Below are 25,649 nucleotides of genomic sequence, written 5' to 3'. Positions count from 1 at the left end.
CACATTCAATCAAGCAGCTTCCAGATGTAGTCACCTGGAATGCATCTCAGTCCTGAAGGAGTTTCCACAAGTTCTGGGCACAATGTGGCTACTTTGTGGAGACTCTCCATTAATTTCTATGGGGAGAACTCTAATTCCACCATGACAACCTTAACCCCTACCCAGCGCTAACCTTAACCATAAGTAACCAAACTAAATATGAGACTTTTCGCATTTTTAGGTTTTTGATTGCATTCAGGTTTTTGTGGAAACCTGAAAAATGGTCCCCACAACCTAAAAATAACACGTTTTTATCACATTGTGGGAGACATTTGTCCACACACACACACACACACACACACACACACACACACACGCACGCACACACAAACTGTGTGTACCACTTCCTTGGAGAATTATAAATAATATAATTTGACTAATCTGTTTAATTGAATAGATAAATCTAATTATTTTACAAAATTACTTAAATTTCCCTCTATTTCCCAAGCGTCTTACTGTCCGTTGTTGTTAACAGGATTAATTTCTCAAGTTATTAGGTCAGGTAGACGGCCCAGTTTACGTGGGTTTCGGGATCAATAGGATTTATTTATACAGCACAGTAAAGTGGCATGGTTCGGGGATGCAGATCTGCCCATAATTAGGTTTTACCAGGACATCCCCGGCGTCATTCACATAAACCGTGACACCTATTGGAAGGATGGACGTGTATGTGCATGAAGTGAGCCAGCCCGCACTCCTCTCTCCATCCTCAGCCAATCCTCAGAAAAGCTGTTCGGGTCCTTAGATGCTGCTTCTGATCCCCTGGCACGAGCCACGGAGCCGCAGAGCCGGGCTTTGGTAACAGGAGCCGCGCCGTGGAAAGCTGCGCTCCGCCCGCCGCTGGTGCTGATGCTGTGATGAGCGGGTGAGGTGGCGGTCGGAGAAAGAGCAAAGCGCCTCCATGCACAAGGATGCGGGGGGGAAATGCCCGGCGACAGGGAGCACGACGTGTGTCGGAAGGCGCTGGAGCTCCTGTCGGATCTCTGCTCTAAGGGCGAAGTGCAAAGCGACAGCTGCCTGGATTTCAGTTACTATCTTCGCGATCTCGGCCGGCCGCGGTACCCCGACGCAGGTAAGGATGAGGGGCGCAGTTTGGGTTTGAAACTTGCCAGCGATCAAGTTGCACGGGAAGTGCTTTGTAATTCTAAAAATCTATATTTTAACTATACTACATGTTCGTTCACAACTTAAGTGCGTGCGAATCAGTGCCCCACCCTCCAGAATATAAGTTGCTATGGGGGAAATTCAGCATTTATTCATGCATTTGTTTATTTATATAGAGACTTCATAGCCGGTAAAAGCAGCCGATTTACTCGTTTTGAGAGACGGTATCATTTGCAACCATCCGTCCTCAAATCCGTTTCTTTTGTACCCGCGCTCCGCCCGGCGGCGCCACACCCTTAGCGGCGGCTCCGCCGAGGGGCACCGGGCGCGTGCGAGGCTTCACTACGCACCTGTCTGCATGTATAAATGCCTATAGCATGCGTTTATTAAGCCGTAATTATTAGGATATTAAGACAAGGACAGATATATGGTGCTTGATTGTACAATCTAGTCATGGGTAATAAGTCGTTTGAAAGTTGCATTTTGCCAAAAGTTTTAAAAGCTATTTCAGAAACACATGTGTGACCTGGTGAATGGCATCATGAATTTCATTGTCTATCAGTAGGACTTACTTGACATAACTTGAGGTTATGCACATGAACTATCCTTACATCTCACATTTGAATTTACTTGAAAAATATGCACTGACACCCTGAGGACAGAAATGCATGCCAACCTGCTGGCTGTAACTGAGCAGGAAGGGGGAGATTGTGCTTCAGCTTCCTGCTTAATGTGGCAAGACTTCACCACATGCTGCACTGGGGAGAGAGCCCAGGACAGGCTGGGGGTGCAGCAAGACGCAGCGTGTTAATGACGGCTCCTACTGGAAGCTGTCAGGCAGCACTGTATTTGGGCAATGCAGTGCAGAAAGCTTTAAACAGCCAAATATTCAGAGCCCCAGTGTGAGTGGCATACGGTCAGCCTTCACTGGCTGAGATGTCACCATACGGAACAACAACCTAAAAATTACAGGAGAAACGTAAGAGTGCCTGCCTGTATTGTGGTTTGCCCTCACGCCCGTGTTTCCGGTTTCTGATTTCTGCTGCTCTGGTGTTAATTGGATGTGGCAGCAGAGAGCAGAGTAATCATCACACTTACAGCAGTGGCGGTTCCTGGGGCTGTGGGTTCTGTATGATGGAGCTCTGGTATTGGGGTGGGTGTTAGGGTCTCTATGCGAGGAGGGCCCTTGATAGGAGCTCCAGTACAGTGTGGGGTTAGTGTTAGGGTCTATATGCGAGGAGGGCCCTCGTTTGGAACTCCAGTACAGTCTGGGGTTAGTGTAAGGATCTGTATGCAAGGAGGGACCTCGTTAGGAGTTCCAGTACAGTGTGGGGTTAGTGTTAGGGTCTGTATGTGAGGAGGGCCCTTGATAGGAGCTCCAGTACAGTGTGGGGTTAGTGTTAGGATCTGTATGCGAGGAGGGACCTCGTTAGGAGTTCCAGTACAGTGTGGGGTTAGTGTTAGGGTCTGTATGTGAGGAGGGCCCTCGATAGGAGCTCCAGTACAGTATGAGGTTGGTGTTCAGGTCTGTATGTGAAGAGGGCCCTCCTTAGGAACTCCAGTACAGTCTGGGGTTAGTGTAAGGATCTGTATGCAAGGAGGGACCTCGTTAGGAGTTCCAGTACAGTGTGGGGTTAGTGTTAGGGTCTGTATGTGAGGAGGGCCCTTGATAGGAGCTCCAGTACAGTGTGGGGTTAGTGTTAGGATCTGTATGCAAGGAGGGACCTCGTTAGGAGTTCCAGTACAGTGTGGGGTTAGTGTTAGGGTCTGTATGTGAGGAGGGCCCTCGATAGGAGCTCCAGTACAGTATGAGGTTAGTGTTAGGGTCTGTATGTGAGGAGGGCCCTTGATAGGAGCTCCAGTACAGTCTGGGGTTAGTGTAAGGATCTGTATGCGAGGAGGGACCTCGTTAGGAGTTTCAGTACAGTGTGGGGTTGGTGTTAGGGTCTGTATGCGAGTAGGGCTCTCGTTAGGAGCTCCAGTACAGTGTGGGGTTAGAGTTAGGGTCTTTAAGAGAGGAGGGCCCTCGATAGGAGCTCCAGTACAGTATGAGGTTGGTGTTCGGGTCTGTATGTGAGGAGGGCCCTCGTTAGGAGCTCCGGTACAGTGTGGGGTTAGTGTTAGGGTCTGTATGTGAGGAGGGCCCTCGTTAGGAGCTCTGGTACAGTGTAGGGTTAGTGTTCGGGTCTGTATGTGAGGAGGGCCCTCGTTAGGAGCTCCGGTACAGTGTAGGGTTAGTGTTAGTGTCCGTACATGATGAGGGCCAGCTCCAGTACAGTGTATATTTAGTGTTAGTGTCTGTTCGTGATGAGGGCCAGCTCCAGTACAGTGTGGGGTTAGGGTTAGTATCTGTATGTGAGGAGGGCCCTCGTTAGGAGCTCTGGTACAGTGTAGGGTTAGTGTTAGGGTCTGTATGTGAGGAGGGCCCTCGTTAGGAGCTCCGGTACAGTGTGGGGTTAGTGTTAGGGTCTGTATGTGAGGAGGGCCCTCGTTAGGAGCTCTGGTACAGTGTAGGGTTAGTGTTAGGGTCTGTATGTGAGGAGGGCCCTCGTTAGGAGCTCTGGTACAGTGTAGGGTTAGTGTTAGTGTCTGTACATGAGGAGGGCCAGCTGCAGTACAGTGTAGGGTTAGTGTCTGTATATGATGAGGGCCAGCTCCGGTACAGTGTAGGCTTAGTGTTAGTGTCTGTACATGTGGAGGGCCAGCTCCGGTACAGTGTAGGGTTGGTCTTAGTATACATTCATCATGAGGGCCAGCTCTTGTACAGTGTAGGGTTGGTGATAGTGTTTGTACATAAGGAAGGTCAGTTCCGGTACAGTGTAGGGTTGGTCTTAGTATATGTTCATGATGTGGGCCAGCTCTGGTACAGTGTAGTGTTGGTGATAGTGTTTGTACATAAGGAAGGTCAGTTCCGGTACAGTGTAGGGTTAGTGTTAGTTTCTGTACATAAGGAGGGCCAGCTCCAGTACAGTGTAGGGTTAGTGGTAGTGTCTGTACATGGGGAGGGCCAGTTCCGGTACAGTGTAGGGTTAGTGTTAGTGTCATTGTGTAGCAGTGATTAACTCCTCTCCAGGTAACTGTCAGCCGGCCCTCATCTCTGCATATCCTCTTAATTTTCCCATCTCTGCGTCCTCTGTTGCATTAGCACGGTTTACCCTGCGTTACTCTAGTTTACCCTGTGTTACTCTAATTTACCCTGTCACGTACTTAGAGGAGCACAGTGAAATACTTACGTCACAAAGGGGAGGGAACAGGTTTCATGGAGGGCACAACAGGACATGGGGGTTTGATTGCGGGAGAGGACACTTCTAACCAGGACACAGAAGCCGGCATCCTACCAGCCTCCTGTTATCACCCATTTAAAATGACGCTCATTTCAAGTATTATAGAACTGTCCTATTGTTCTGGCTGATATTTTACTCATCAGAGAGCGGCTGAAATGTCCTTAGAAAAGTGGTGTTTAAATAAAAACATGGAGAGTCACGCCGGAGCCTGTGCGTCGTGCTTCGCCGTGCATCTCGCAGGAGGTGGGGGCGCACACACACCCAAGATGTGTTGGCCCAGTTTCTTTTATAGCTCAAAGGGTTACGCATGTGGTCCATGTGGAGCCAAAGCATGTCATGACGTGTCCAGTTAAAGATCTTCCTTTTATGGCAAAGGCATGGGCTTGTGAGATCATGACCAGATCACATAAAAGTCACGCTCCAGAACCTCAGTGGAGCTAATGATGCGAGTAAATAGTGTACATTTCCATGTTGGGTTTAGAGAACAGAATCAGAATCAGAATGTTTTTATTATGCTGGAGGAAACTGTTTGTAATTACAGACTGCACAGTATGTAGCCATATGAAAAGACGAAAAATACACAATACACAGTCACAACAACAATTGCTATATAAAAATAAATAAGCATAGCATATGGAGATGCCTGAAGAGAAAAATACACAAATTTCAATGTAAAAAAAGATAAATAAATAAACAGAATCTCGCTCCTCTAGGCCTCAAGTCTGCCACAAGCTATCAGAAGTCTGAGGACTGATGACTCCTGCGTATGTTCTTAGTGATCACAAGTTGAGCAGCTTCTATCTGCAGCGCCGCTCTCCAGTGAAACAGCACCGTAATGTTAGCCAGGTTTCAGGGGTTGGTTAGCAACCCATGCCTCTTTTATTTTAAGCCAGTGTTTTCCTTAAAGAAAGGCAGAAACCCCCAAGTATGACTCAAAGAACGAATCCACCCAGCTCCAGAAATACTATAGTTTTGCAGGGCTGCGATCTCCGCAGTGGTAAGCAGCTGCGCTGTAGCCGGAGCTCGTCACCACTCTTAGCCGTCGAGCTGCGCGGCTTTTCCAGGGCTTAGAGGCATGAATGGGCCCCGTTTGGAGCAGCCAGGATAAATCACTCAGTGCCTGTGGGAGAGTGCTGCCGTTCTGAGGCTGGCGACATGATCGCGGGGGCAGCCCGGGGGGGGTCGCACACCTCTCGTCTTTTCAGGGAGGCTCAGAGGCAGGGGCTGCTTTGCAGATTTTCTTCAGTGGGAGCAGCCAGGCGGCTTGATGCTCTCGCGATGCTCTCCGTCCTCTTTGGCTGGAAATTGCATGCCCTGCCTTAACTCGATATGTACATGGGGCACCATCCACAGGCTGCATGGCTCCTCACTGAGCGGCTCTACACTGCATAGCTCCACACTGCTTGTCTCTTCACTGCACAGCTCCTCACTACACTGGTCCTCACTGTGTGCCTCCTCACTGCGTGGCTCCATATTGCCAGCTCCTCACCACACGTCTGCTCACTGTATTGCTCCTCACTGCACAGCTCCTCACTGCACCTCTGTCGCACGCCATTCCAGGCGCCGACCGGCTCACTCACACAGTCAGGGAGGGGCCTGCTCCTCACAGGCCTGTACGTACTGCCTGCATGAGGCAATAATTGCTGCAGGTGGTGAAGAATGGGGTCTCACGCCTTTTCGGGGCAAATGTTTACTGTCTTCAGTAACATTAAAGAAGGCTTTAGCTCTGCCCACCGACTTAGGGAGCCGGTCTAAGTCTGTAATTCTGCTCTATTATCATGCTCTTTCTTCTCCCCTGTACTTTGATAAATGCTCAGAAGCAATAACGGGAGTCTGCTTGAACATTAATTACCGTGACTCCCCTTGATTACTGCCACTTGGACTTGAATTTATGTGAAGTTTTGTCAGTGGTCTTAATGAAATCTCATTTGGTAAGTCTGAGGGGAAGAGCCAGGCAGGAAAGGCAGGTTAAAGCCCCCCGTTTTGTGGCACTGAATTAGCTGCAGAATCAGCACAAGCGTAAGTGTCATGCTATGGTACATTATAAGGCAGGCTTTGTGCAACAGGGCTGGCATTTTACAGAGTGTGAAAGTCGATAGGAGCACATCAGCGTCCATTTGTCCAGTTTATGTATATATCAGTCAGTCTGATCTACTTGTATGAAACCGATATGCAGCACTGAAAGGTGATACTGGGGGTGTATGCATGTGTGTGTGTGTGTGTGGGGGGGGGAGTGACTCCCTAACAGAGACCCAGCCTGTGGGGTGAAATGTGAATGAGGCTGACAGAGTGATGGGGGAAAGCTGGGGGAGGTACTCATGCGTTCATGGATCTCCTGAGTCTCCTCGCATTGCACACTGTGGCACTTGGAGGGAATATGTAATGCGGTGGGGGGCGCGATGGGGCCAGGCCAGCCAATCAGACGGCAGGGCCATCCCCCTGCTGCTCTAACTGCGAATCGGCTGTACGACGTCACATCCTCTTCACTAACTTTGCTTCCAAACTCATTTTTATGAGTTAGTTAATAATTGTACCAGAGATCTAAATGGGGAGCAATTAACTAGTTCCTTAAGTATGTATTCCTTACAGTACTTTATCAGTACTTACTAATTGCTTTGCCTGTCAAACTAGCTACAGTTTTAATTCTTTTTTATTATCCTCAGTGAGGCTCTTATTACCCCACGTTAGTTAGTTACACAGTTTGAGTTGAGCCTGTCTGTTATGGACAATATAATCTTTCATTCTCAGAATACACACCTGTGTGAAATTATTTACTTGCTATTAGCATAAGAACGATTACAGCTACATTGTAATGCTTCTGTGCTCGCATATCCCACCATGCTCCTCTTTGAAACACATACACACACATATATACATTTAAGAGTGAAGCTTGAGGACTGAGTGCAGGGTCAGGCCATTTATCAGGCTCCCTGGATGTATTTCGGGGGGTTTGAAGGCCTTGCTCAAGCGTCCAGCAGAGATGTGACTATCTGCTGAGACTTTAACCTCAGGCACACAGGTCCAACCTGCTGAGCCACACACCAGCCCCAATACGTGGGTATGTTCCTCTGCCAACTAGATGCTGTGCAGACTGCACAGCTGTGCATTTCCTGCACCATTCAGCAGCAGCTGAACCAGCAGCTGTCAGACTCGGTCCCCAGGCCACAAGCTACTGACTGGGAACGATAACAGTTTCGACTATGGAATCTTTTCTGTCATATTATAATAATTGCCGCGTTGAGCTCATTGGCTGGGCAGCAGCGATTTTCAAATGATGCTTCTGACAGGGACCCAGTGCGTCTGTTTATTTCCTGCTGTAAGCATTCCAGAGAGACGCCGATTCCCACTCCTGCCTTTCCTGGAATGTTCCGGCCAGCACGTGCGCAGTACAGTGGTGTGTGATACCCCCTGCCTGTCGACGTGACACGGATTTGCCGCAGCCTGATCGAAAACACATGTGTGATGGATGGCGGAACCAGCCCACGCCCAGTGCAAGTCACCTGCTCCGTACCGCTCAGCGCGGAGGGTTCGCTGGCTGCGTTTGTCATTAAAGGCCGCGCTAATGGATATGCTGCGTTTTGGCGGTGTTCCAGGGGAATTGGAGATAAACAATGCCTAATCCATCATTCTTTCTGGAAATTCCAGTCGGAGAACCGTATGGAATGTAACACTGCATAAAATTAAGAGACGAAGCTGCTAAGTACAGAAAGGCACTAAGTCGTCACAGAACAGAGGTTCTTTCTGTGCAGATAATTAAACTAACTCAGCTGAGCCTAATTAAACTTGTCATGGATTCTTTCAGAAGTTTAAGTATGGTATACCTGTACTGTAAGTAATGAATCTGGCTGCCTGTAATTTTATTAATTACGTAATGGCAGCTGTTCCGCCGAAAGACCATCCCGGTCTCCGCGACAACTTTGATCAAGGCACCTTGCAGCGATTTATGGGGCCCAGCGCCAATGAACAATGAAGAGCTAGAAGAGACAGGCCGAGCTGCCGCTGTGTGCTGTGCTTACCTTCCTGCAGCTCACTGTCATTTTCTCGAAATTCGCTCTTGGGCCTGTTGGATCAGGAGAAAAGGTGTGATCTGGGAAGGTGGGATGATGGGCTTTTTGTATGGCGAGTATTTAAAGCGGTGCTGCTAGTTTCTTTTTGATGAGTTTAATCTAAACCCCCATGTGGCTGCAGGTAATCATTCCAGGCAGTGAAAATGACAAAGAAAGCATTTTAAACGCAGCTCACCCTGTGACTCAAAAAATGAACAGAACAGAAGATGAAGCCGGAAGCCCATTGTCATGCTGACATGTGCTGCTGGTCGGTGCTCTGCTGCATTTTAGCTTATATGCTAATGCTGACGGTCTCTGGCTTTGGGCTCTGACATGACGCTCGTTCTGGTACCCAGTAAGCAGCCAGCGTGGGAGATGCCAGGGAGCCTTATTCGCTGACCCTGACAAGCCAAAGCCATGAAGATATTCTGTGCTGCTCTCTTCTGGCTTCATGTGGGGTCCCTTTGCTGATGGGACTGGAGCACAGCAGAGTGTGTGGGCCTTGGGGCATGTCCCGACTGAGGCAGAGATGCAGGCCTCTTTCCTGTCTCCCTCATGGGACACCCCACGCCCCCCCACTCATGTTCTCGGTTATGAATGAAGCACCGGCACTCAGACGGGGGCAGGGTGCCGCTTAGGGAAAGCCCAGCCCTCTTAAATGCCTTCTGGTAAATGGCATTAGATGCTTCTCTGAAAGCTGAACCATCTCTTCCACTGTGTGGTCGGAGAGGCGGTGGGGGCGGGGGGCAAGGTGGCCTTCCCAAGGTGCCCTTGGAAGGTTAAATTGCTCGGAGAGGATGAAGGAGCAGGGCTGGTCTGCTGACTAGTATTCGCTGCTAGCTGAGAACCTTGTTTCATTGAAGGGTGATGTCCCTCCCGTGAACCATCCTGTGAAGCACAGAGTGTCGGCAGGTTCTGTGTCAGTGTCCCTGCAGAACGTGAGAACGCGATCTCAGCCCCCCTGCAGGTCCATACACTACAGGGATGCCTGGGAAACTCACAGGCACAGCCCTCAGTGGGGAGTAGCGAGGAACAGCACACTAAAATGCCTTTTATTAAAAATAACTGCGGAACAGTGACTGAACTCCATAGGAAACCACAGGATACGAGTTCAGGAGCACGTGGTTGGTGTGAAAGTCAGTACGATTCATTTACTGTAAGTCAGCTGGTCTCACTGCCCAAAACAGACAGGAGGTCTTTGTCACATGATCTTCTCACGCATAGAGCTGAAACTGCTGACCAAAAATGAAATATAAAGCAAGCTACACATTTTAGGACGCATCCTGAAGGCTGATTATCTCTTATCTGTGCACCAATCTGTCTGGATATTCCCATTAACTGATGATAAAGGTGTAAACTGCCCTCACCACTGCCACAACCCCACATTTAGGCAGAGTGCTGCTGCCCACCCCCTCTCTGCGGGCCTCTCCTGCCATGTGGAAGGTGGGATGCGCCCTGTTTTCCCTGGCAACACTCCCCCCTGCGTCCCTGCATGTCCCATTCCGAAAAGGACAGAGAGAGCTGGTGACGCCAATGGGATGGGAATGAGGGGGAGGGGGGGGAGCATGATGAGTGTTGAAGTAAATTCAGTCTGTTTCACAGAAATATTACTGTTAAGCACAGACATTTCTTGAAGAACCACAGTCTGATGAATGGCGTCACCCAGGGGGGTTTGAGAGTGGAAAAGCTACATCCATCTTCCAACCACTTATCCAGTGTTATGGGGGGGCTGGAGGCTGTCCCAGGAAGCAAGGGGGACACTAGAGACTGGATGCTGGTCTATCACAGGAAACAGGGAGGGCATACCACAGATGCCAGTCCATCACAGGGCACGAGGCAGGGGACACCACAGACAGGATGCCAGTCCATCACAGGGCACGAGGCAGGGGACACCACAGACAGGATGCCAGTCCATCACAGGGCACGAGGCAGGGGACACCACAGACAGGATGCCAGTCCATCACAGGGCACGAGGCAGGGGACACCACAGACAGGATGCCAGTCCATCACAGGGCACGAGGCAGGGGACACCACAGACAGGATGCCAGTCCATCACAGGGCACGAGGCAGGGGACACCACAGACAGGATGCCAGTCCATCACAGGGCACGAGGCAGGGGACACCACAGACAGGATGCCAGTCCATCACAGGGCACGAGGCAGGGGACACCACAGACAGGATGCCAGTCCATCACAGGGCACGAGGCAGGGGACACCACAGACAGGATGCCAGTCCATCACAGGGCACGAGGCAGGGGACACCACAGACAGGATGCCAGTCCATCACAGTGCACGAGGGAGGGGACACCACAGACAAGCTGCCCATCCATCACAGGGTGCCCACTATAGGCAGTTTACAGATGCCAGTCCCTAATCCCCTAATCTACAATGCATGTGGCAGAGCACCCCCCCCCCCCTCACTGGGCCTCTGAGCCTAAGTAAATTACTTTCTAGAATTATATTCTAGAGCACAAAATCATACATTCCAATTTTACTCCATACATCAAAAAGAGTAAAATTAAACATTTGAAATGTGCATAAATAAGCAAAAATGGGAGTAACGTTTATTACAAAGAAACAAGGCCAAATATGGCCTGAAGAGGAGCAGCGCGTTTGTGGGTATGGGGGAAATGCTGCTGCATTAGTGCCCCCCCGGGTGCAGCCCGCTCGCTGACGCTCCCACACCTCTCCCCACGCCGCGCTGCAGACGTGTCCGTGAGCCTGCTGTCCCTGGTGGTGACGGCGTGCGGCCTGGCCCTTTTCGGGGTCTCCCTCTTCGTGTCGTGGAAGCTCTGCTGGATCCCGTGGCGTGAGCGAGGCCTGTTGCCAGGCGCCAAGGACGGCCAGCCAGAGCAGCTGGCCTACGGCGACGCGGACGCTGTCGACAGCGAGTGCTGCAAGGAGGCGACGCCGGTGCCCGAGGCGGCCATGAAGATCAGTCACACCTCCCCAGACATCCCGCTGGAAGCCGAATCCAAGGGCAAGGAGAACTGCATCCACAATGCACGCATGCAGCGGCAGATCACAGAGCCCACCTCCTCTGTGCGGTCAGTGTCTGTCCGGGGTACACCTTCACACAGGGGCACCGGGGAAACCCCGAACCGCGGTTCACCGTTAAGTACCATCACTCAGCATGTCCCAGTCACCCTTTGTGCTCTATGGTGTTCACTCTTTAAAACCACCGACCAAGGTTTATAGTTTGGCTTCTGTACTTTGCTCAAAGAGCCCAGCGGCCTTTTGAGTGACCCCTATTGGAGCAAAGGTGTATTACCACTCCCAAGTTAGAATGGGTAACTGTTGAAGATATCAGTGTATTCAGGTTAGCTCGTCGCATTGTTTTGGGTCTAAAGACTATCGAATGTAGAGTCGATGGCATGATTAAGCAGACCGTTTATTTACTCCTGTGTCCCATCTCTGCTACAAGGCACGACTCCATCCGGAGGCAGATGAACCTGTCAAACCCGGACTTCAACCTGGCACAGTTCCAGCGGCAGGAGTCACTGAGCGGTCTGGGTCGACTGAAACCCGAACTCTACAAGCAGCGCTCGGTGGACAGCGAGGATGGCCGGCGGGGGGCGGGCTGCGGGCGCCTCCACTTCATTCTCAAGTACGACTGCGACCTGGAGCAGCTCATCGTCAAGATCCACAAGGCAGATGACCTCCCCGCCAAGGACTTCTCAGGCACGTCTGACCCCTACGTGAAGATCTACCTACTGCCAGACCGCAAGACGAAGCACCAGACTAAGGTGCACCGTAAGACTCTGAACCCAGTGTTCGATGAGGTCTTCCTGTTCCCCGTGGCCTACACCGAGCTACCCACACGCAAGCTGCACTTCAGCGTCTACGACTTCGATAGGTTTTCTCGCCATGACATCATCGGCCAGGTGGTGGTGGACAACTTCTTGGACCTGGCTGACTTCCCCAGGGAAACAAAGCTCAGCATGGACATCCAATACGTCAGCTCGGTAAGAAACCCGGCTTCGCTGCTGCTTCTCGAGAATCGTGTCCTTGATATTGTGCGCCCACAAACATTAAGCAATAAACACACACGGTGACAGAATCTCCATAATCGCCGTCCTCTGTCTTCCAGCATTTAGTGATTTTGTGTATCTGACATGCAAGTCTAAGCGTTGCAGAATCGATGCCATAGCTGTCAGCTTGCAGAAACATCTATTTCTCTCCTTACAGACATAGAACAGAAGCAATATTTATATTCCTGAGCAAATACGCCGGCTTTAGTGCAGATGTTTGATAAAGAAGGTCTGTGAAAGAACAGCGATGAAGCGCATTTAGATCTTTTCTGCTTTTTTTATGCTTTATCGCATTTCATCATTTTTTTAAATCATTTGAATGAAGTAGCATCAGCAGGAGGGAAGATGAGGCTGATCAGGATGATGAGGATGATGATGAAGTAAAGGACAATAAATAGTAACAACGTTGAGTCTCCATTATAGGAAAATAGGGAAACATTTTACCTTAAATAGTCATCTATAATGACAGCACTGTACAAAAGTCTTAGGCAAAATAAATGTTTAAGGCTATTTATCTGGGTATTAAGTGTACTTTTGCTCAGAGAAAACACAATTTAACATTAGAACACTTGTAACACAATAAAACAATAAAAGCTAGTTAAAATTTCTTCTGTTCTTCAAAAAGTTACTGATATCTAGTTGGATGGGTGCTGGGAATAAAGGGGTGATTTTAGCAGGGGGTTTGAAACGGCTAAGCTAATACACTTTGACAGGCATAATAGCATAGTTTTACACCAACATTAAGATTATTCAAATATCATTTTCTTTGGCTGCCTAAGACTTTTGCACAGTAATGTAGATACCTTCATAATGTATTATAATGGTCAGTATCGAATTAATAAAACATTTCATATCTTCTATTGACCGTCATAAGGTAGTATAGTGTTGATTATAATATTTACTGTAATAAGCTCCAATGAAGCTCTCATTTATAATGTACTATAGGTATCTTCATAATGCATTATAATGATTGGTGTAAGAATGAATGATGTTTTGTACTTCATTACGAAGATATGTATAGTGCATTATGGATCAGAGCTGCAGAAAGCATTTATAATGCGTAATAAATATTGCTATAAGGTGTAATGCCTATTTATAAATATTTATAGCCATGTTTTTAATGCTTCATGAACATATTACAATGTGTTATGAATGTGTTCATAGATTGTTGTAAACATTCACAGACAGTGTTACCAAAAAAAGTTGCAGTTATTATTAAAACATTCTCTTGACCTGGGTGATTACAGTGACTCAGTGAGATTCATTCAGATTTAGGGTGTAAATACAGTGACACAGTGGAAAATTGCTGGTTTATTGGTGAGTTTGCTTATGACAGACACACGCGCAGACACAGGCGTGAGTGAGCTTTGGTGTGAGTGTCCTGGGAGAGCCAGCGGCCCTGGAACTGGGATTTGGGGGTCGTCCTGTGGGGCCCGTTTTTACTCTGCCATCCACCGGATTTGAGCTGATGACCTTCAGGACACAGATTTCTTACCCACTGACCTATATCCCCCCCCCCCCCCCTTAAATTCCACAGTGCAGATTAAACATGTTAAGAACCATCAAGGCGCAATTTGCAAGGTGAATTTTAGGAGACGGTGAATTTGGTGCATTAGTAAGAGAAATCGTTAAGTCGAACGATCCCGGTATGGGAAGTTTTTAATACATTATAAAATAATCATTCACGCTTTTCATTGAGACCGAAATCGGGTCTTCCAGAATGAAAATCCCAGCAGGAACCGTAAGACCACTCACACCATTAGGCGTGCAAACAGGGGCATTCTGTAAATAGACCACTCCGCCCCCTCCAAATAGACCACTCCGCCCCCTCCATGCCAGAGAGGATGGAGGAGGAGCCGGCCACGGGAACAGCCAGCGATAGATGCATAATTGGGAGTGTGCCCCGGAGTGTGTAAGCATTTATCAAGCGTAGGTGAGGAGGAGGCTCTGCTCTGTGTGAGTGTCAGCCACTAATGAGAGCAAAGCGGCGAAAGTGGCCGTCCCTGGGGCCTGCATTCCAAGCCAGTGGTCAGCACCGCTGCTCTGCTAATTACAGCCAATGTGTCATACACCAGCTATTGTGCCTCCCTCTCCCCCGACTTGCCAAGACACTTGCTCTGAAGCGCGCGCTAATCTCCAGAGCAGCAGGGATAACGAGCCCCGCATGATGGCTGCTGTCGGAGGCCTGCAGATCTGGCCAGAGACCGTCTCTCCTCTTTTACCAGCCCTGACATTAATTCCCCTGCCTCTGAATGATGTCTCTCTCTCCCAGATGGGAGATTACAGATTTGGCTCTGTGCGGCTGACTTCCTGGATTGCATTCCAATAAACATTCCGGAAAATTCTGGGGGATTTTCGATTGCAGGATTGCCAGCATATAGACAGATGTCTGACAGCTTTGCCTTTCTCTGAGAGAAGCAGAGGATATGCTTAGCTGAATAGATACCGAGACTAGGAATACCGCAGCCTGTCATCTAACGCTGCTTGAAGTGGAAGGACACCGTGAGTTTTTCCACTTCCCAGTGATCTCTCACTTGGGCTATGTGTCTAAAACATTGTTCATTCAGGAATTCATGGAAAATAGTCATGAAGATAGGAAAAAGATTCAATAAGCCTGAGGAATGGGGACAGAGAAAGGAAGGAATGATAGCTCGCTAATGCAATAAGTGAAGTTAGTTCAATTGGGGAATAATTGGTCAGGGCTAATCATCCTCATTAGCTGTAGGGTAATTACATTATCTGCTTGCTTAAGAGACACTTATCCAAAGTGCTGCACGCATTTTATCTGCCGATATGCTAGGATGTTCCCTCAGTCAATACTGACCTTTTTTAAAGGACATAAAATTCATTTCTCCCTGGATCGGTACCTGCAACAGCAGCATCACAGCCCAGACCTATATTTAACCTGTACACCATGTTCGCTCTGGAGGCTTATAATGCACAGCAAATGCAATTATCATATTAAATACTGAAAACAGAGACTTCTTGTAGATTGTAGCTTAAAATATTTGAGTTCTACTTGCAGTGACACCTCACCGGAATGCATGCAGCCCCTGGCAGAAGCCACCTTATTGGAATATGATATAATGTAACTGAGAGTCAATGCATTAAGGAAAATTGTGCTGGACAGGCCCCAGTCCCGCGCGCTGAGGAAGGGTGTGGAGCGGATGGGAGGGAGGTGTAATCTGTAAGGTTGGCTTGTACGCATATATCATGCAAAGGGCTGTGAATGTGTCTTAGGGACATGGTGTCCCAGAGGTCAATGATTGACTGGTAAAGAGATCAATATGAGCTTTACCTGGGAGTGAACCTTTTAACATTATGGATTTGGAACATTGATATGTTCATACGCAATACGTTATAACAGAAAAGACATTGTTGCACGGAACATGCGACGTGGCGTCCTTTTTGGTGTTACTTAGACGGGGTGCAGAAACAGCAGCGCCGCATCGTTTCATGATGTCATTCCTCCGGAGGACATGACCTACATGGAGAACAACCTCATACAGTATTTCCGACAGGAAGAGGAATATTTGCATGAGAGCCTTGAAATGCAGGATCGTTATGGAGCGGATGTGCTAGCTAGTCTCCTTCTAAGGCGCTCCTAGCTGACTTGAGTGACCCCGCTTTTATGAATCTTACAGTCTTACAGCACGATTGTAACAGGAAAATAAGCAGTTGCATATTAGTACTCCTACTAAGTCTCACAGACTGGAAGCCATTTAAATCAAGCTTCTGATACCTTTGGAGAACTCAAAGAATAAACCCTGAGTTATTGTCTTTGAAGAAGAAAGCACTCTTTATTCCCCAGAGTCTTCAGGGCAGTAGGAGGTTCCAGGAGTAGAGTATTGTCTAAGACTCCAGTGATAGAGAGGCAAACTGACACTATGTGTTACAAAGCAACAGGCAACCAGACAAACTAAGACCAGCCATAATGCACTTTCCCATCTGGTCCCTGGTTCCGAGTTCCTGGGCTCAACTGGGAACTTTTGTAGCTCCTGGCAACCTTTGTATGCTGCTTTCCGACCGCACAACATGAAATGTGAATAAGCATGGGAGATGAAAAAAAGTTTGTAGGCTAAATTTCACACAAGTTCATACTAAACTACACCGCTACCCCAATACTGAGGAGGATGAACAAGTCGTTTTATCAGTTACTGTCAGCTTTTGGGATGAACTATGAAATATGGAGACACAAGCAAAAAATAGTACTGATTAATGTAATGTAAATCAGATAAGATACAAAATAATTCCATTTGTTCTCTCTTTTCCTTGCACGTCTACATAACTTTGAAGTCGCTGGGAAGCGACCTATAGATATTTTGCAGGTAAAGTGTCATTAAGCACTAGAATATTGAACAACTGGGCAAAGGTGCCAGCTGAGTATCTTAGCGATTATCTTACAGGCATTCATGTTTACACCTGGGGGGGGACTCCTGTGACACTATCAGGAATGAATCATTAGTGAATCGTCTTTGACTAGTCATGCCTGTACTTGATTCCATTTCAGCATCCACAATTCCACATTCATATGTCTGTCACACAGGAACTGATGTGCCATTTTACATCATGTCAGGTCGTTTAATCTCTAGTTACTGTAATGTTAATCGCACATTTTGGCTGAGAATTAGCCATAGAAAGTTCCAGTGATCTCTAACTGGCTCCTCATTCTTCCAGCTCATTCTTACAGCTTTAAAAAGTATGAAGTATTCAAGTATGAAGAATAATAGTAAAAAGAAAAAACTTCCACGTTTTAGCAGTTCAGAGATCTGCTCTATTACTGAGTGAGTGTCATGAATAAGGCTGGGTGACAAAATGGCAACGATAATTATCACGATATAATTTCCCTCTATATCAATGTGACAAATGCTCTACATTATTTTTAGATAATTTAAGATCAAACATGTCGCTGGCAACATGCTTTGCATCACAGAATTGCGACACTTTCACTATTGTCAGGATCAGCAGTGTAGCAGAAGCGCAAACATCGCTGTGAAAATGGGGGATTTATTGAACAAACAACAGAATACAATAAGGCAGGTAGGCAGACAACAGACAATACTGTCAAAACAACAGGGCAACTCACCGGGAGAGCAGGTAAGTTCAAAACAACTGCTTCAATAAGGGTAATCCGGCGATTACAAGGATAGTCTGAGGTAATAACCCACAGAGAATTAAGAGAATGTCAACAGCGGAGCTATTTCAGCGACGACTAAAATAACTGTTCATCTTCTATCTCAGGCTCCTGAAATGCGATATAATGTTTGGCAGTGACGGCGAAAACGACACTTTGTGAACCATTTACGATATTTTTTGAGCCCACATGGCACTTTTGGTTTTCCTTTCGGCCCTTTTATAAACAGAGAACCCCATCTAGTGCGGTCGAAGACAGAGCAGATTGTCCAGAAGTGGCCTCTCTACTGTCTGGCAAGTGTTTCTCACTATCAGTCCATAAAGAAGGTTTATAACTACGACTAACCATCTGATGTCTTCAGTTTTAACTCAGGCGTAAAAAAATCAGCCTTTAAACAAAAAAGAAAAAATAATAATTAGACATTTATTGCGAAATTTATCAACTGATGTTTTTTATCGTGATTTTTTTGGCCATACTGTCCAGCTCTAGTCATCACTGGTCTGATGGCAGTTACTGGGCTTACAGCGGTTACTGACCATTCAACAATTTCTGGCCTGATAGCAAATTATTGAGCTGTTAGCAGTTACTGGTCTGACAGTGGTTACTAGTCTGACAGCCGTTACTGATCTGACAACAGTTACTGATCTGCCAGCAGTTGCAGGTCTGACAGCTGTTACTGGTTTTATGGTGTTTGTTGCTCTGATGGCAGTTACTGGTCTGATAGCAGTTACTCATCTGATAGCGGTAACTGGTCTGATGGCGATTACTGGGCTTACAGCGGTTACTGGCCTGACAACAGTTACTGGCCTGATAGCAGTTGCTGGTTTGACAGTAATTACTGGTCTGACAGCGGCAACAGGTTTGACTGTGGTTATTGGTCTAGCAGTGGTTACTGGTCTAACAGTGGTTGCTGGAGACCAGCCGGCCTTCTGGTCTCCATTTCATATCTGTGCTCTTGCTCGGCTGCTGTCCCAAATACCTCTGCCCCCCCCCCCCCCACCACCACCACCACCCTCCCACACACCCTACAGCACTGAGATACTTATTACAGACAAATTGTGAGCAATTTATTTTCACTGGGAATGTCACTGTTTAGCCACTGTATTTCTGTATTTCTTCTCTAAAACAAACCTCGGGCTGTCCTCCATTTTGGTGTAACTGCCATTAACCCTCACGCTGGGCCCTCCCAGTAAATACAGCTCATTACACGTCTGTGCCTCTGTGAGCAGCAATGTGTGGCTAAATTCGAAAGCAATCCATGGAATATTAAGTTATGAGATCACCGTATTTGTCCTTGTGCATTGCCAAAAATGGTAGTTCGGAATTATACTTTATAGTGAATATTTCATAAGTGCCAACCATGAAGCACAGAGGGATGAACTAAATTAAAGATGGATGGAAGAAGCAGTGAGGGTCCAGTCTCGACAGTGTGATATCGATTCAGGGCCCCCAATTGTCATTTACGTGGCCCCTGAGGTAGCGAGGGCCCAGCTTCCACAGTGTGAAATTGATTCTGGGCCCCCAATTGTTACTTACGTGTCCCCTGAGCCTTGAGAGTATGATACTGATTCAAGGCTCCCACTTGCCACTCATGTGGCCCCTGAGGTAGTGGATGCCCAGCTTCAACAGTGTGATGCTGATCCAGGGCGCCTGCTCGTCACTTAGGTGTCCCCTGAGGCAGCAAGAGCCCAGCCTTGACAGTGTGATACTGATCCAGATCCAAAATAACTTTGACACCTACAGAAATGAGACACTAGCTGACCGATAAGCAGCCGTTCCTGCTGCACTGCTCAGGGAGGCAGGTGTGAGTTGGCGTATCATGCTGGATCCACTGTCAGGCATAATGGCTTCCTCTACACTGCCTGCCTGTCTGGAAGAGGGGGCTTCGGGCTTGTGTGCAGCAGGCGAGCTGGAGCCAGGGCATTGGGCCTCGTTCTGCTGCCAATCTGGGCCAGAACTCCAGGGAAGCAGCACACTCACATGACCACATGCATAAATGATGTGCTCGACTGGATCACGCTCTCCGGCTTTCTGCATGTGGGACATACATTGATGGTTGCCATTAAGCCGGTAGGGCTTCCCTGTTCCAGTGTCAGAAGTGATGGAATGAGATAAAGGATATGTGTTCATTTCCCCATGAGCCTGACCGGATTAACGGTAAGACGATGGATTATGGGGGCGGCATGGTGGTGCAGTGGTTAGCACTGTTGCCTCACACCTCTGGGACCTGGATTCAAGTCTCTACCAGGGTTCCATGTGTGTGGAGTTTGCATTTTCTCCGCATGTCGTCGTGGGGTTTCATGCTGAGATTAATTGGAGTTGCCAAATTGCCCATTGGTGGTATGTGAGTGAACGTGCCCTATGATGGGTTGATGCCACGTCCTGGGCTGTTCCCTGCACCCGTCACATCTGGAATAGGCTCAAGACTCCCCACCACCCCGAACAGGACAAGCAGTTCCAGTAAATGGATGGATGATGAAGACATGTTCATTTGGGCCATTAAGTTCTAGGACCCTCCAATAAGAAACACAATCTACTGAAATGTTTTATAAACGTAATCCTAACGTGCCGTATTGAAATAGCTGTCTACAGGCTTTTTAAAGCAGATGCTTCAAAATGCCCTGTTCCTCTGTCATTTCAGCCTCCTAAACAACACCCTAAACCAAATAACCCTAACCCTAAATGAGAGGAGCACATGAATGTGGCCATAATGGATAAATGAAGTGACTTTACTAAAAGAGAGCTAACCAAATTCTCAAACTAGCTTTCTGCTCTCCTGAAGAATGTTTGTGTGAATGAAAGGTGGCTGGAATGGGACAAAGCTTTAAACGCGCCCTTCACTGAAGTTTTGTATCATGATGAAATTGCACACAGCCACATTGTTCCAGGCGGAATCCCGCATGCCCTTCAGGCCTGGATAGCAACATAAATCTCACAACTTAAAACGTGTGTATGTAATATGTGCCTTTAATCGGTTTGCTGCCTGCAGCACCCTCGAATGACTGTCACTGCGTCTTCCTCCACTTGCACTGCTGTCACTGGATGCTTTTTCATACAAATAGCCTCTGAGAAGGAGCAAAGAGAGAAATTTACTGGGAAGGGGAACTCTAAACGAGGGTGGGGGGAACAGAAGGCTAGTCTGTGAAGTAAGACCACGGCAGTGGCCCTGTCTGTCTGACCTTCTGAGATGGAGACGCTGCCCTCGTTCACTCCTCATAGGCTCCCCTGCATTGTGATGGACCTTCTCAGTGCTCTGCTCTAATTTGATTGACCAGGCAAGAGTGACCATCATTTCACCGTTGACTTGATTTAAAGGCGAGTGAGAAAGTAGCCAGCAGTTCTCCTATAGCCTTCAGATGGAAGGGGCTGATCGCATTATTCGTCCCCAGAGGAATTGCCCTGTGGAAGCGTGCCTTCTGTTCGGAGCTTGAGAAAGTGCTGGAAGATCACTGGCTTCGCTTACTACAGCACGTTCGTCCCCCTTTTAGTAAGTCAGGATGTTGCCAGTGAACGGGAGGAGGTGTCTGTCTTCTACCCTGGACCTGCCGCTGAAAAGTCAGGAGGTAACTCTCCTGTCGCCCCCCTGAGACCCTGTACATCAGATCCCTCTGTCACCTTTGAGCATAGTGCTATGGAGGGAGCGGCTGTTCTCTCACGCTCTTGTATGAATGTGGAAATGAAGATACTGATTAAGCCTCATCATCAGTCTCCAGGGAAATGACTTCTTTACAGCTTTGAGATACACTTGGAGAAAATGCAATGCAGGACTGCAAGGACTATATGCAGCTATATGATGAAGACGCGGCCCACAGACAGCTAAGGGGCACATTCGGTTACCCATGCATCTTGGCATAGCTGCAGCCCGGCATTCTGCGCCTAGGCGTGGAGGAGCTTCTACGTCTATGGCAGAGACAGACCGGGGCATTTTATAGCAAATCCTCCCCCTATGAGAGCTGCCAGAGCCAAGCCAGTGAGGTGAGGTAACACAAATGCAAAGGCTGCAGGTTTCGGGCTGAAATCCCTCGTGAGATTCAGAAGGAGGGGGTTTCGGGTGAAAATCCGCAGCTTTTTTTTATAGATGTACTATTTACAGAGGTGATAATTGAACTGCTGCTTTTAAAACATGTGAACAGAGCACTTCATGCTCTGTTAGTCAGGAGACTTTTGCGCTGGAAAACCAAAGGATTCTCCTTGCAAAGCTTTTCATGCTTCACAGATGAGACGTTTCCAATACCACTGCATAAGAACACTTGTGTTCTTTGTACCATATGAACAAAAGGCCTTCTGCTCATTTTCTCTGTCTCTCCTACTTTAGGATAACGTTGACCTGGGGGACCTCATGTTTTCGCTGTGCTATCTCCCCACCGCTGGCCGGCTCACCATCACCATGATCAAGGCCAGGAACCTGAAAGCCATGGATATCACAGGGGCATCAGGTTAGTGCTTAGGGACTCTTTCAAAAGCTGCTGCAGTGTGAAGGTGCTCCTCTGGTTCGCTGTTTCACAAGCTGCTGCAGTGTGAAGGTGCTCCTCTGGTTCGCTCTTTCACGAGCTGCTGCACTGTAAAGGAGTTCCTCTGGTTCGCTCTTTCACGAGCTGCTGCACTGTGAAGGTCCTCCTCTTGTTCACTATTTTTTGAGCTATTGTAATGTGAGGGAACTCCTCTGGGTCGCTTTTTTTGTGAGCTGCTGCTGTTTGAAGGTGCTCCTCTGATTTGCCCTTATACTGTAGGTTCATCCGTTTACATGGACCTCACACATTAGAGTAAAATCATAAAACATAAAGTTGTCACTCCATGGGCTTTGCCTCTTGACTCATATTGCTGTCTCTCCACAGATCCATATGTAAAGGTCTCTCTAATGTGTGATGGCCGCAGACTGAAGAAGAGGAAAACATCAATCAAAAGGAACACGCTGAATCCCATCTACAACGAAGCCATAGTGTTCGATGTCCCTCCGGAAAACATTGACCAAATCAGCCTTCTGATCGCAGTTATGGACTATGACCGGTAGCCTCCTCCGTCTTTCATGAATATTCATGCATCTTTTAACCACGATCTGTCACCCTACTAAAGCTTGTGAGCAGAATCTAACAGCAAAAGGCACAAAAGCAGCAGCCCTTAATGAAAGCCGGATATCTAAACAGAAATGTTTACCTCCTCATGCTCTTTTCTAGGATCCCTTTGTGCCTTTACATCCCACAGCTTAGTCAGCGATAATCGCTGGATCCATTCTGCTTTTCTCTTAGCTTGTCTGGCAAGAGAATGAAAACAATGCATCCTGGTGTTTGTTGCTCTGTGAATTAGGATGCTGTTCCCAGCCTTTGAAAGGTTGGTGGTTCAAATCCCATGATTGGCAGAGTGATTTCACTGTTGGGCCCCTGAGCAAGGGACTTAACCCCAATTGAACGTCGCTTTGGATAAAACGATCTGCTAAATAAATGAAAGGTAGACGTGTTGGTGGGAACGTGAGAACCGTTGGCGTTAAGAAAGCACTGTCTCTGGCCCCTTTCACAGTGTAGGTCACAACGAGATCATCGGTGTGTGCCGGGTGGGTAACGATGCTGAGAACCTGGGTCGCAACCACTGGAGTGAGATGCTGACGTACCCCCGCAAGCCCATCGCACACTGGCACCCCCTGGTGGAGGTAGGAGCCACCAGTCAGCCCTTTATTCTGAAAGATACACATTTACTTGATTCTAATGGAAACACTAGTCATGCACTTTAAATACTAATGACATCATTTGATCAGTATAATAAATTACACCCAGTAAGAATGTTACCCCCCCAGCCCCATAACATCTTCCTGTTGAATCTGCGATTCAAATGGCCAGAGGCTGTGATATCTGTGTGTCTCATCCCGCCTCGGTTACTGCTGCATCGCTTTGAAATCTCACTTTGACTCACGCTGACCTGTAAGACCGCCAGCCTCATCTATAATTCAGCGTTCCAGAGGCCAGGCCTTTTTGGTCAAGTTTAAACTCCCTTCAAAAGATCCATTTATCTTTAGAAAAAACATATTTAAAATGTGCTTTATAGCGTTTTTTCTGAAGGTGCATCTTTGCTTCCTGATGGTATTTTCTCTGCTTGCCAGCCACTGTGTGGCCTCTCAGGTCTCCCTTAGCGTGCATGGTGCGTTTGTTAAAACATTAAAGATGGTATGTCTGCAAAAGGTGGTTTCTGCTCCCCTGGCCAACAGGATGCCATATCAGAGGAATTCGGTTCAGGTGCTTTTTGTGTGGTTATTTTCTGAGTTGAGGTGTTTCGGCACGATGACACATGTGGACTGAGGATAACAGCATGGCTCACTTACCAGAAACTTCAAAGACCAAGGTGACGATGCCAAAAATCGAATCAAATCTTCACACCTGTTCTGCAGCGCTGAAGGCCACCGAATCGGCCCGTTTATTAAAACTGCTTTTCGTTTGCGGATCTGATTCAGCCACTCGTTAGCAGATGTCGTCACCGTAGCTCAGCCTGTCTCCGATGTCTTCTCCTCTGCAGTGGGTAGGGCAGGGCACCTCCGGAGGGGTCCAGGGGGGCTCCTGCCATTCCCTCAAGCCCCCCCCCTCGCCCTAGCTGAAGTAGGCTGGACGGGAGCTTGGAGATGGACCACGGCACAGCGAGGAACCCTCCCCACCCCCCCGGCAAGCCGAAGCCACCCGAAACGTTTACATCTGTGCGAAACAACTTTAATTGTGTGCCTCGGGGATGTCCTGGTCCACCCCAGTCCGCCCCGGTCCACCCTAGTCCGCCCTGGTCTGCCCCCGTCCGCCCTGGTTCGTCCTGGTCCACCCCAGTCCACCCTGGTCCGCCCTGGTCTCCCTCGGTCCACCCTGGTCCGTCCTGGTCCACCCCAGTCCGCCCCGGTCCGCCCTGGTTCGCCCCGGTCTGCCCCGGTCCGCCCCGGTCTGCCCCGGTCCGCCCTGGTTCGTCCTGTTCCACCCCAGTTCGTCCCGGTCCGCCCTGGTTCGCCCTGGTCCGCCCTGGTTCGTCCTGTTCCACCCCAGTTCGTCCCGGTCCGCCCTGGTTCGCCCTGGTCCGCCCTGGTCCACCCCAGTCCGACTCGGTCCGCCCTGGTCTGCCCTGGTCCGTCCTGGTCCACCCCGGTCCGCCCCAGTCCGCCCTGGTTCGCCCTGGTCTGCCCCGGTCCGCCCTGGGCCGCCCTGGTCCGCCCTGGTTTGCCCCAATCCGCCCTGCTCCGCCCCGGTCTGCCCTGGTCTGCCCCGGTCCGCCCTGGTTCGCCCTGGTCCGCCCTGGTCTGCCCTGGTTCGCCCTGGTCCGCCCTGGTCCGCCCTGGTCTGCCCCGGTCCACCCTGGTCCGCCCTGGTCCGCCATGGTCTGCCCCGGTCCGCTCCGGTTGCATGTTTGGAACAATTGTTTTTCTATTTAGTAACAAGCAACGACTTAGGTCTGAAAGTAACTGTTTTCTACTCGGCCTTTCAGCCTGTCTCGTTTCTCACGTAAGTGTTTTGCGCCGTAGTTGTTATCAGTGACTCCCCGATCGATCGACGTGCATGGGTCTTCTTTCTGTTGGATATTTCTTCAGCTGATTCTTTATGTTCGTCTTTTGGAATAACATGTGAGATTCTGTTACTTGAGCTCTGATGTGTGAGGCGTGCTGTGCAAATGTATTTATAGACCTAGTATGTAAAATGTCTTTTCAAATGTCACTAATAAATATTTATATATAAAGCCTTTCACTTCAAATTTACACTGGTTTATTATGAGATGTACTGTGGACTGTAATGCAGTGATGTTTTCCATCTGATATGGAGGAATTGCCCATACAGTATTAGTTTGCACACAACTCTTGTGTATCAAACAAACACAGAGTTAGTATTGTACTTTCTTTAGGTCCATAATAATTAAGCCATCTCCCGGTATTTATGAATCCCCAATGCAGTATTACAAGCAGTACATGAGAGTTACCGTGAAACTCTCTGTAACTGCAAATGGATGCTGTGTTCGAGCCACCGGCATGTACTGAGTGAGAAGGACGGAATAAACAACTC

General features: G+C 48.4%; 1 protein-coding gene across 2 annotated transcripts; it reads left to right on the top strand.

Moving 5' to 3' along the window:
• Nucleotides 1-788: 788 nt before the first annotated feature.
• syt9b (synaptotagmin IXb) lies at nucleotides 789-25,623 on the top strand. 2 transcript variants are annotated; one of them, XM_049030177.1, is made up of 7 exons: nucleotides 789-1,111; nucleotides 11,180-11,519; nucleotides 11,897-12,437; nucleotides 21,953-22,073; nucleotides 22,473-22,644; nucleotides 23,152-23,281; nucleotides 24,139-25,623. In XM_049030177.1, the coding sequence occupies exons 1-7, from the start codon at nucleotides 964-966 to the stop codon at nucleotides 24,211-24,213; spliced, it is 1,527 nt and encodes a 508-aa protein (XP_048886134.1). In that variant the 5' UTR covers nucleotides 789-963; the 3' UTR covers nucleotides 24,214-25,623. The 2 variants fall into 2 exon arrangements, with proteins under 2 accessions (XP_048886134.1, XP_048886133.1); XM_049030176.1 differs by lacking the exon at nucleotides 24,139-25,623 and having other exon boundaries at nucleotides 23,152-23,957.
• The last annotated feature ends 26 nt before the right edge of the window (nucleotides 25,624-25,649 follow it).

The sequence above is a fragment of the Brienomyrus brachyistius genome, chromosome 11 (genome assembly GCF_023856365.1).
Source record: "Brienomyrus brachyistius isolate T26 chromosome 11, BBRACH_0.4, whole genome shotgun sequence".
NCBI lineage: Eukaryota > Metazoa > Chordata > Actinopteri > Osteoglossiformes > Mormyridae > Brienomyrus > Brienomyrus brachyistius.
Note: the sequence above shows the minus strand (reverse complement) of the source record. Positions and strands in the feature narration are given on the sequence as shown.

What these genes read in the sequence shown, in the direction of transcription:
- syt9b (XM_049030176.1), top strand. Translation starts at nt 964, where the DNA reads ATGCCCGGCGACAGGGAGCACGACGTGTGTCGGAAGGCGCTGGAGCTC. An exon ending in GCCGCGGTACCCCGACGCAG is followed by an intron (nt 1,112 to 11,179) that starts GTAAGGATGAGG and finishes GCCGCGCTGCAG; the next exon opens with ACGTGTCCGTGAGCCTGCTG. An exon ending in GCAGTTATGGACTATGACCG is followed by an intron (nt 22,645 to 23,151) that starts GTAGCCTCCTCC and finishes CCCCTTTCACAG; the next exon opens with TGTAGGTCACAACGAGATCA.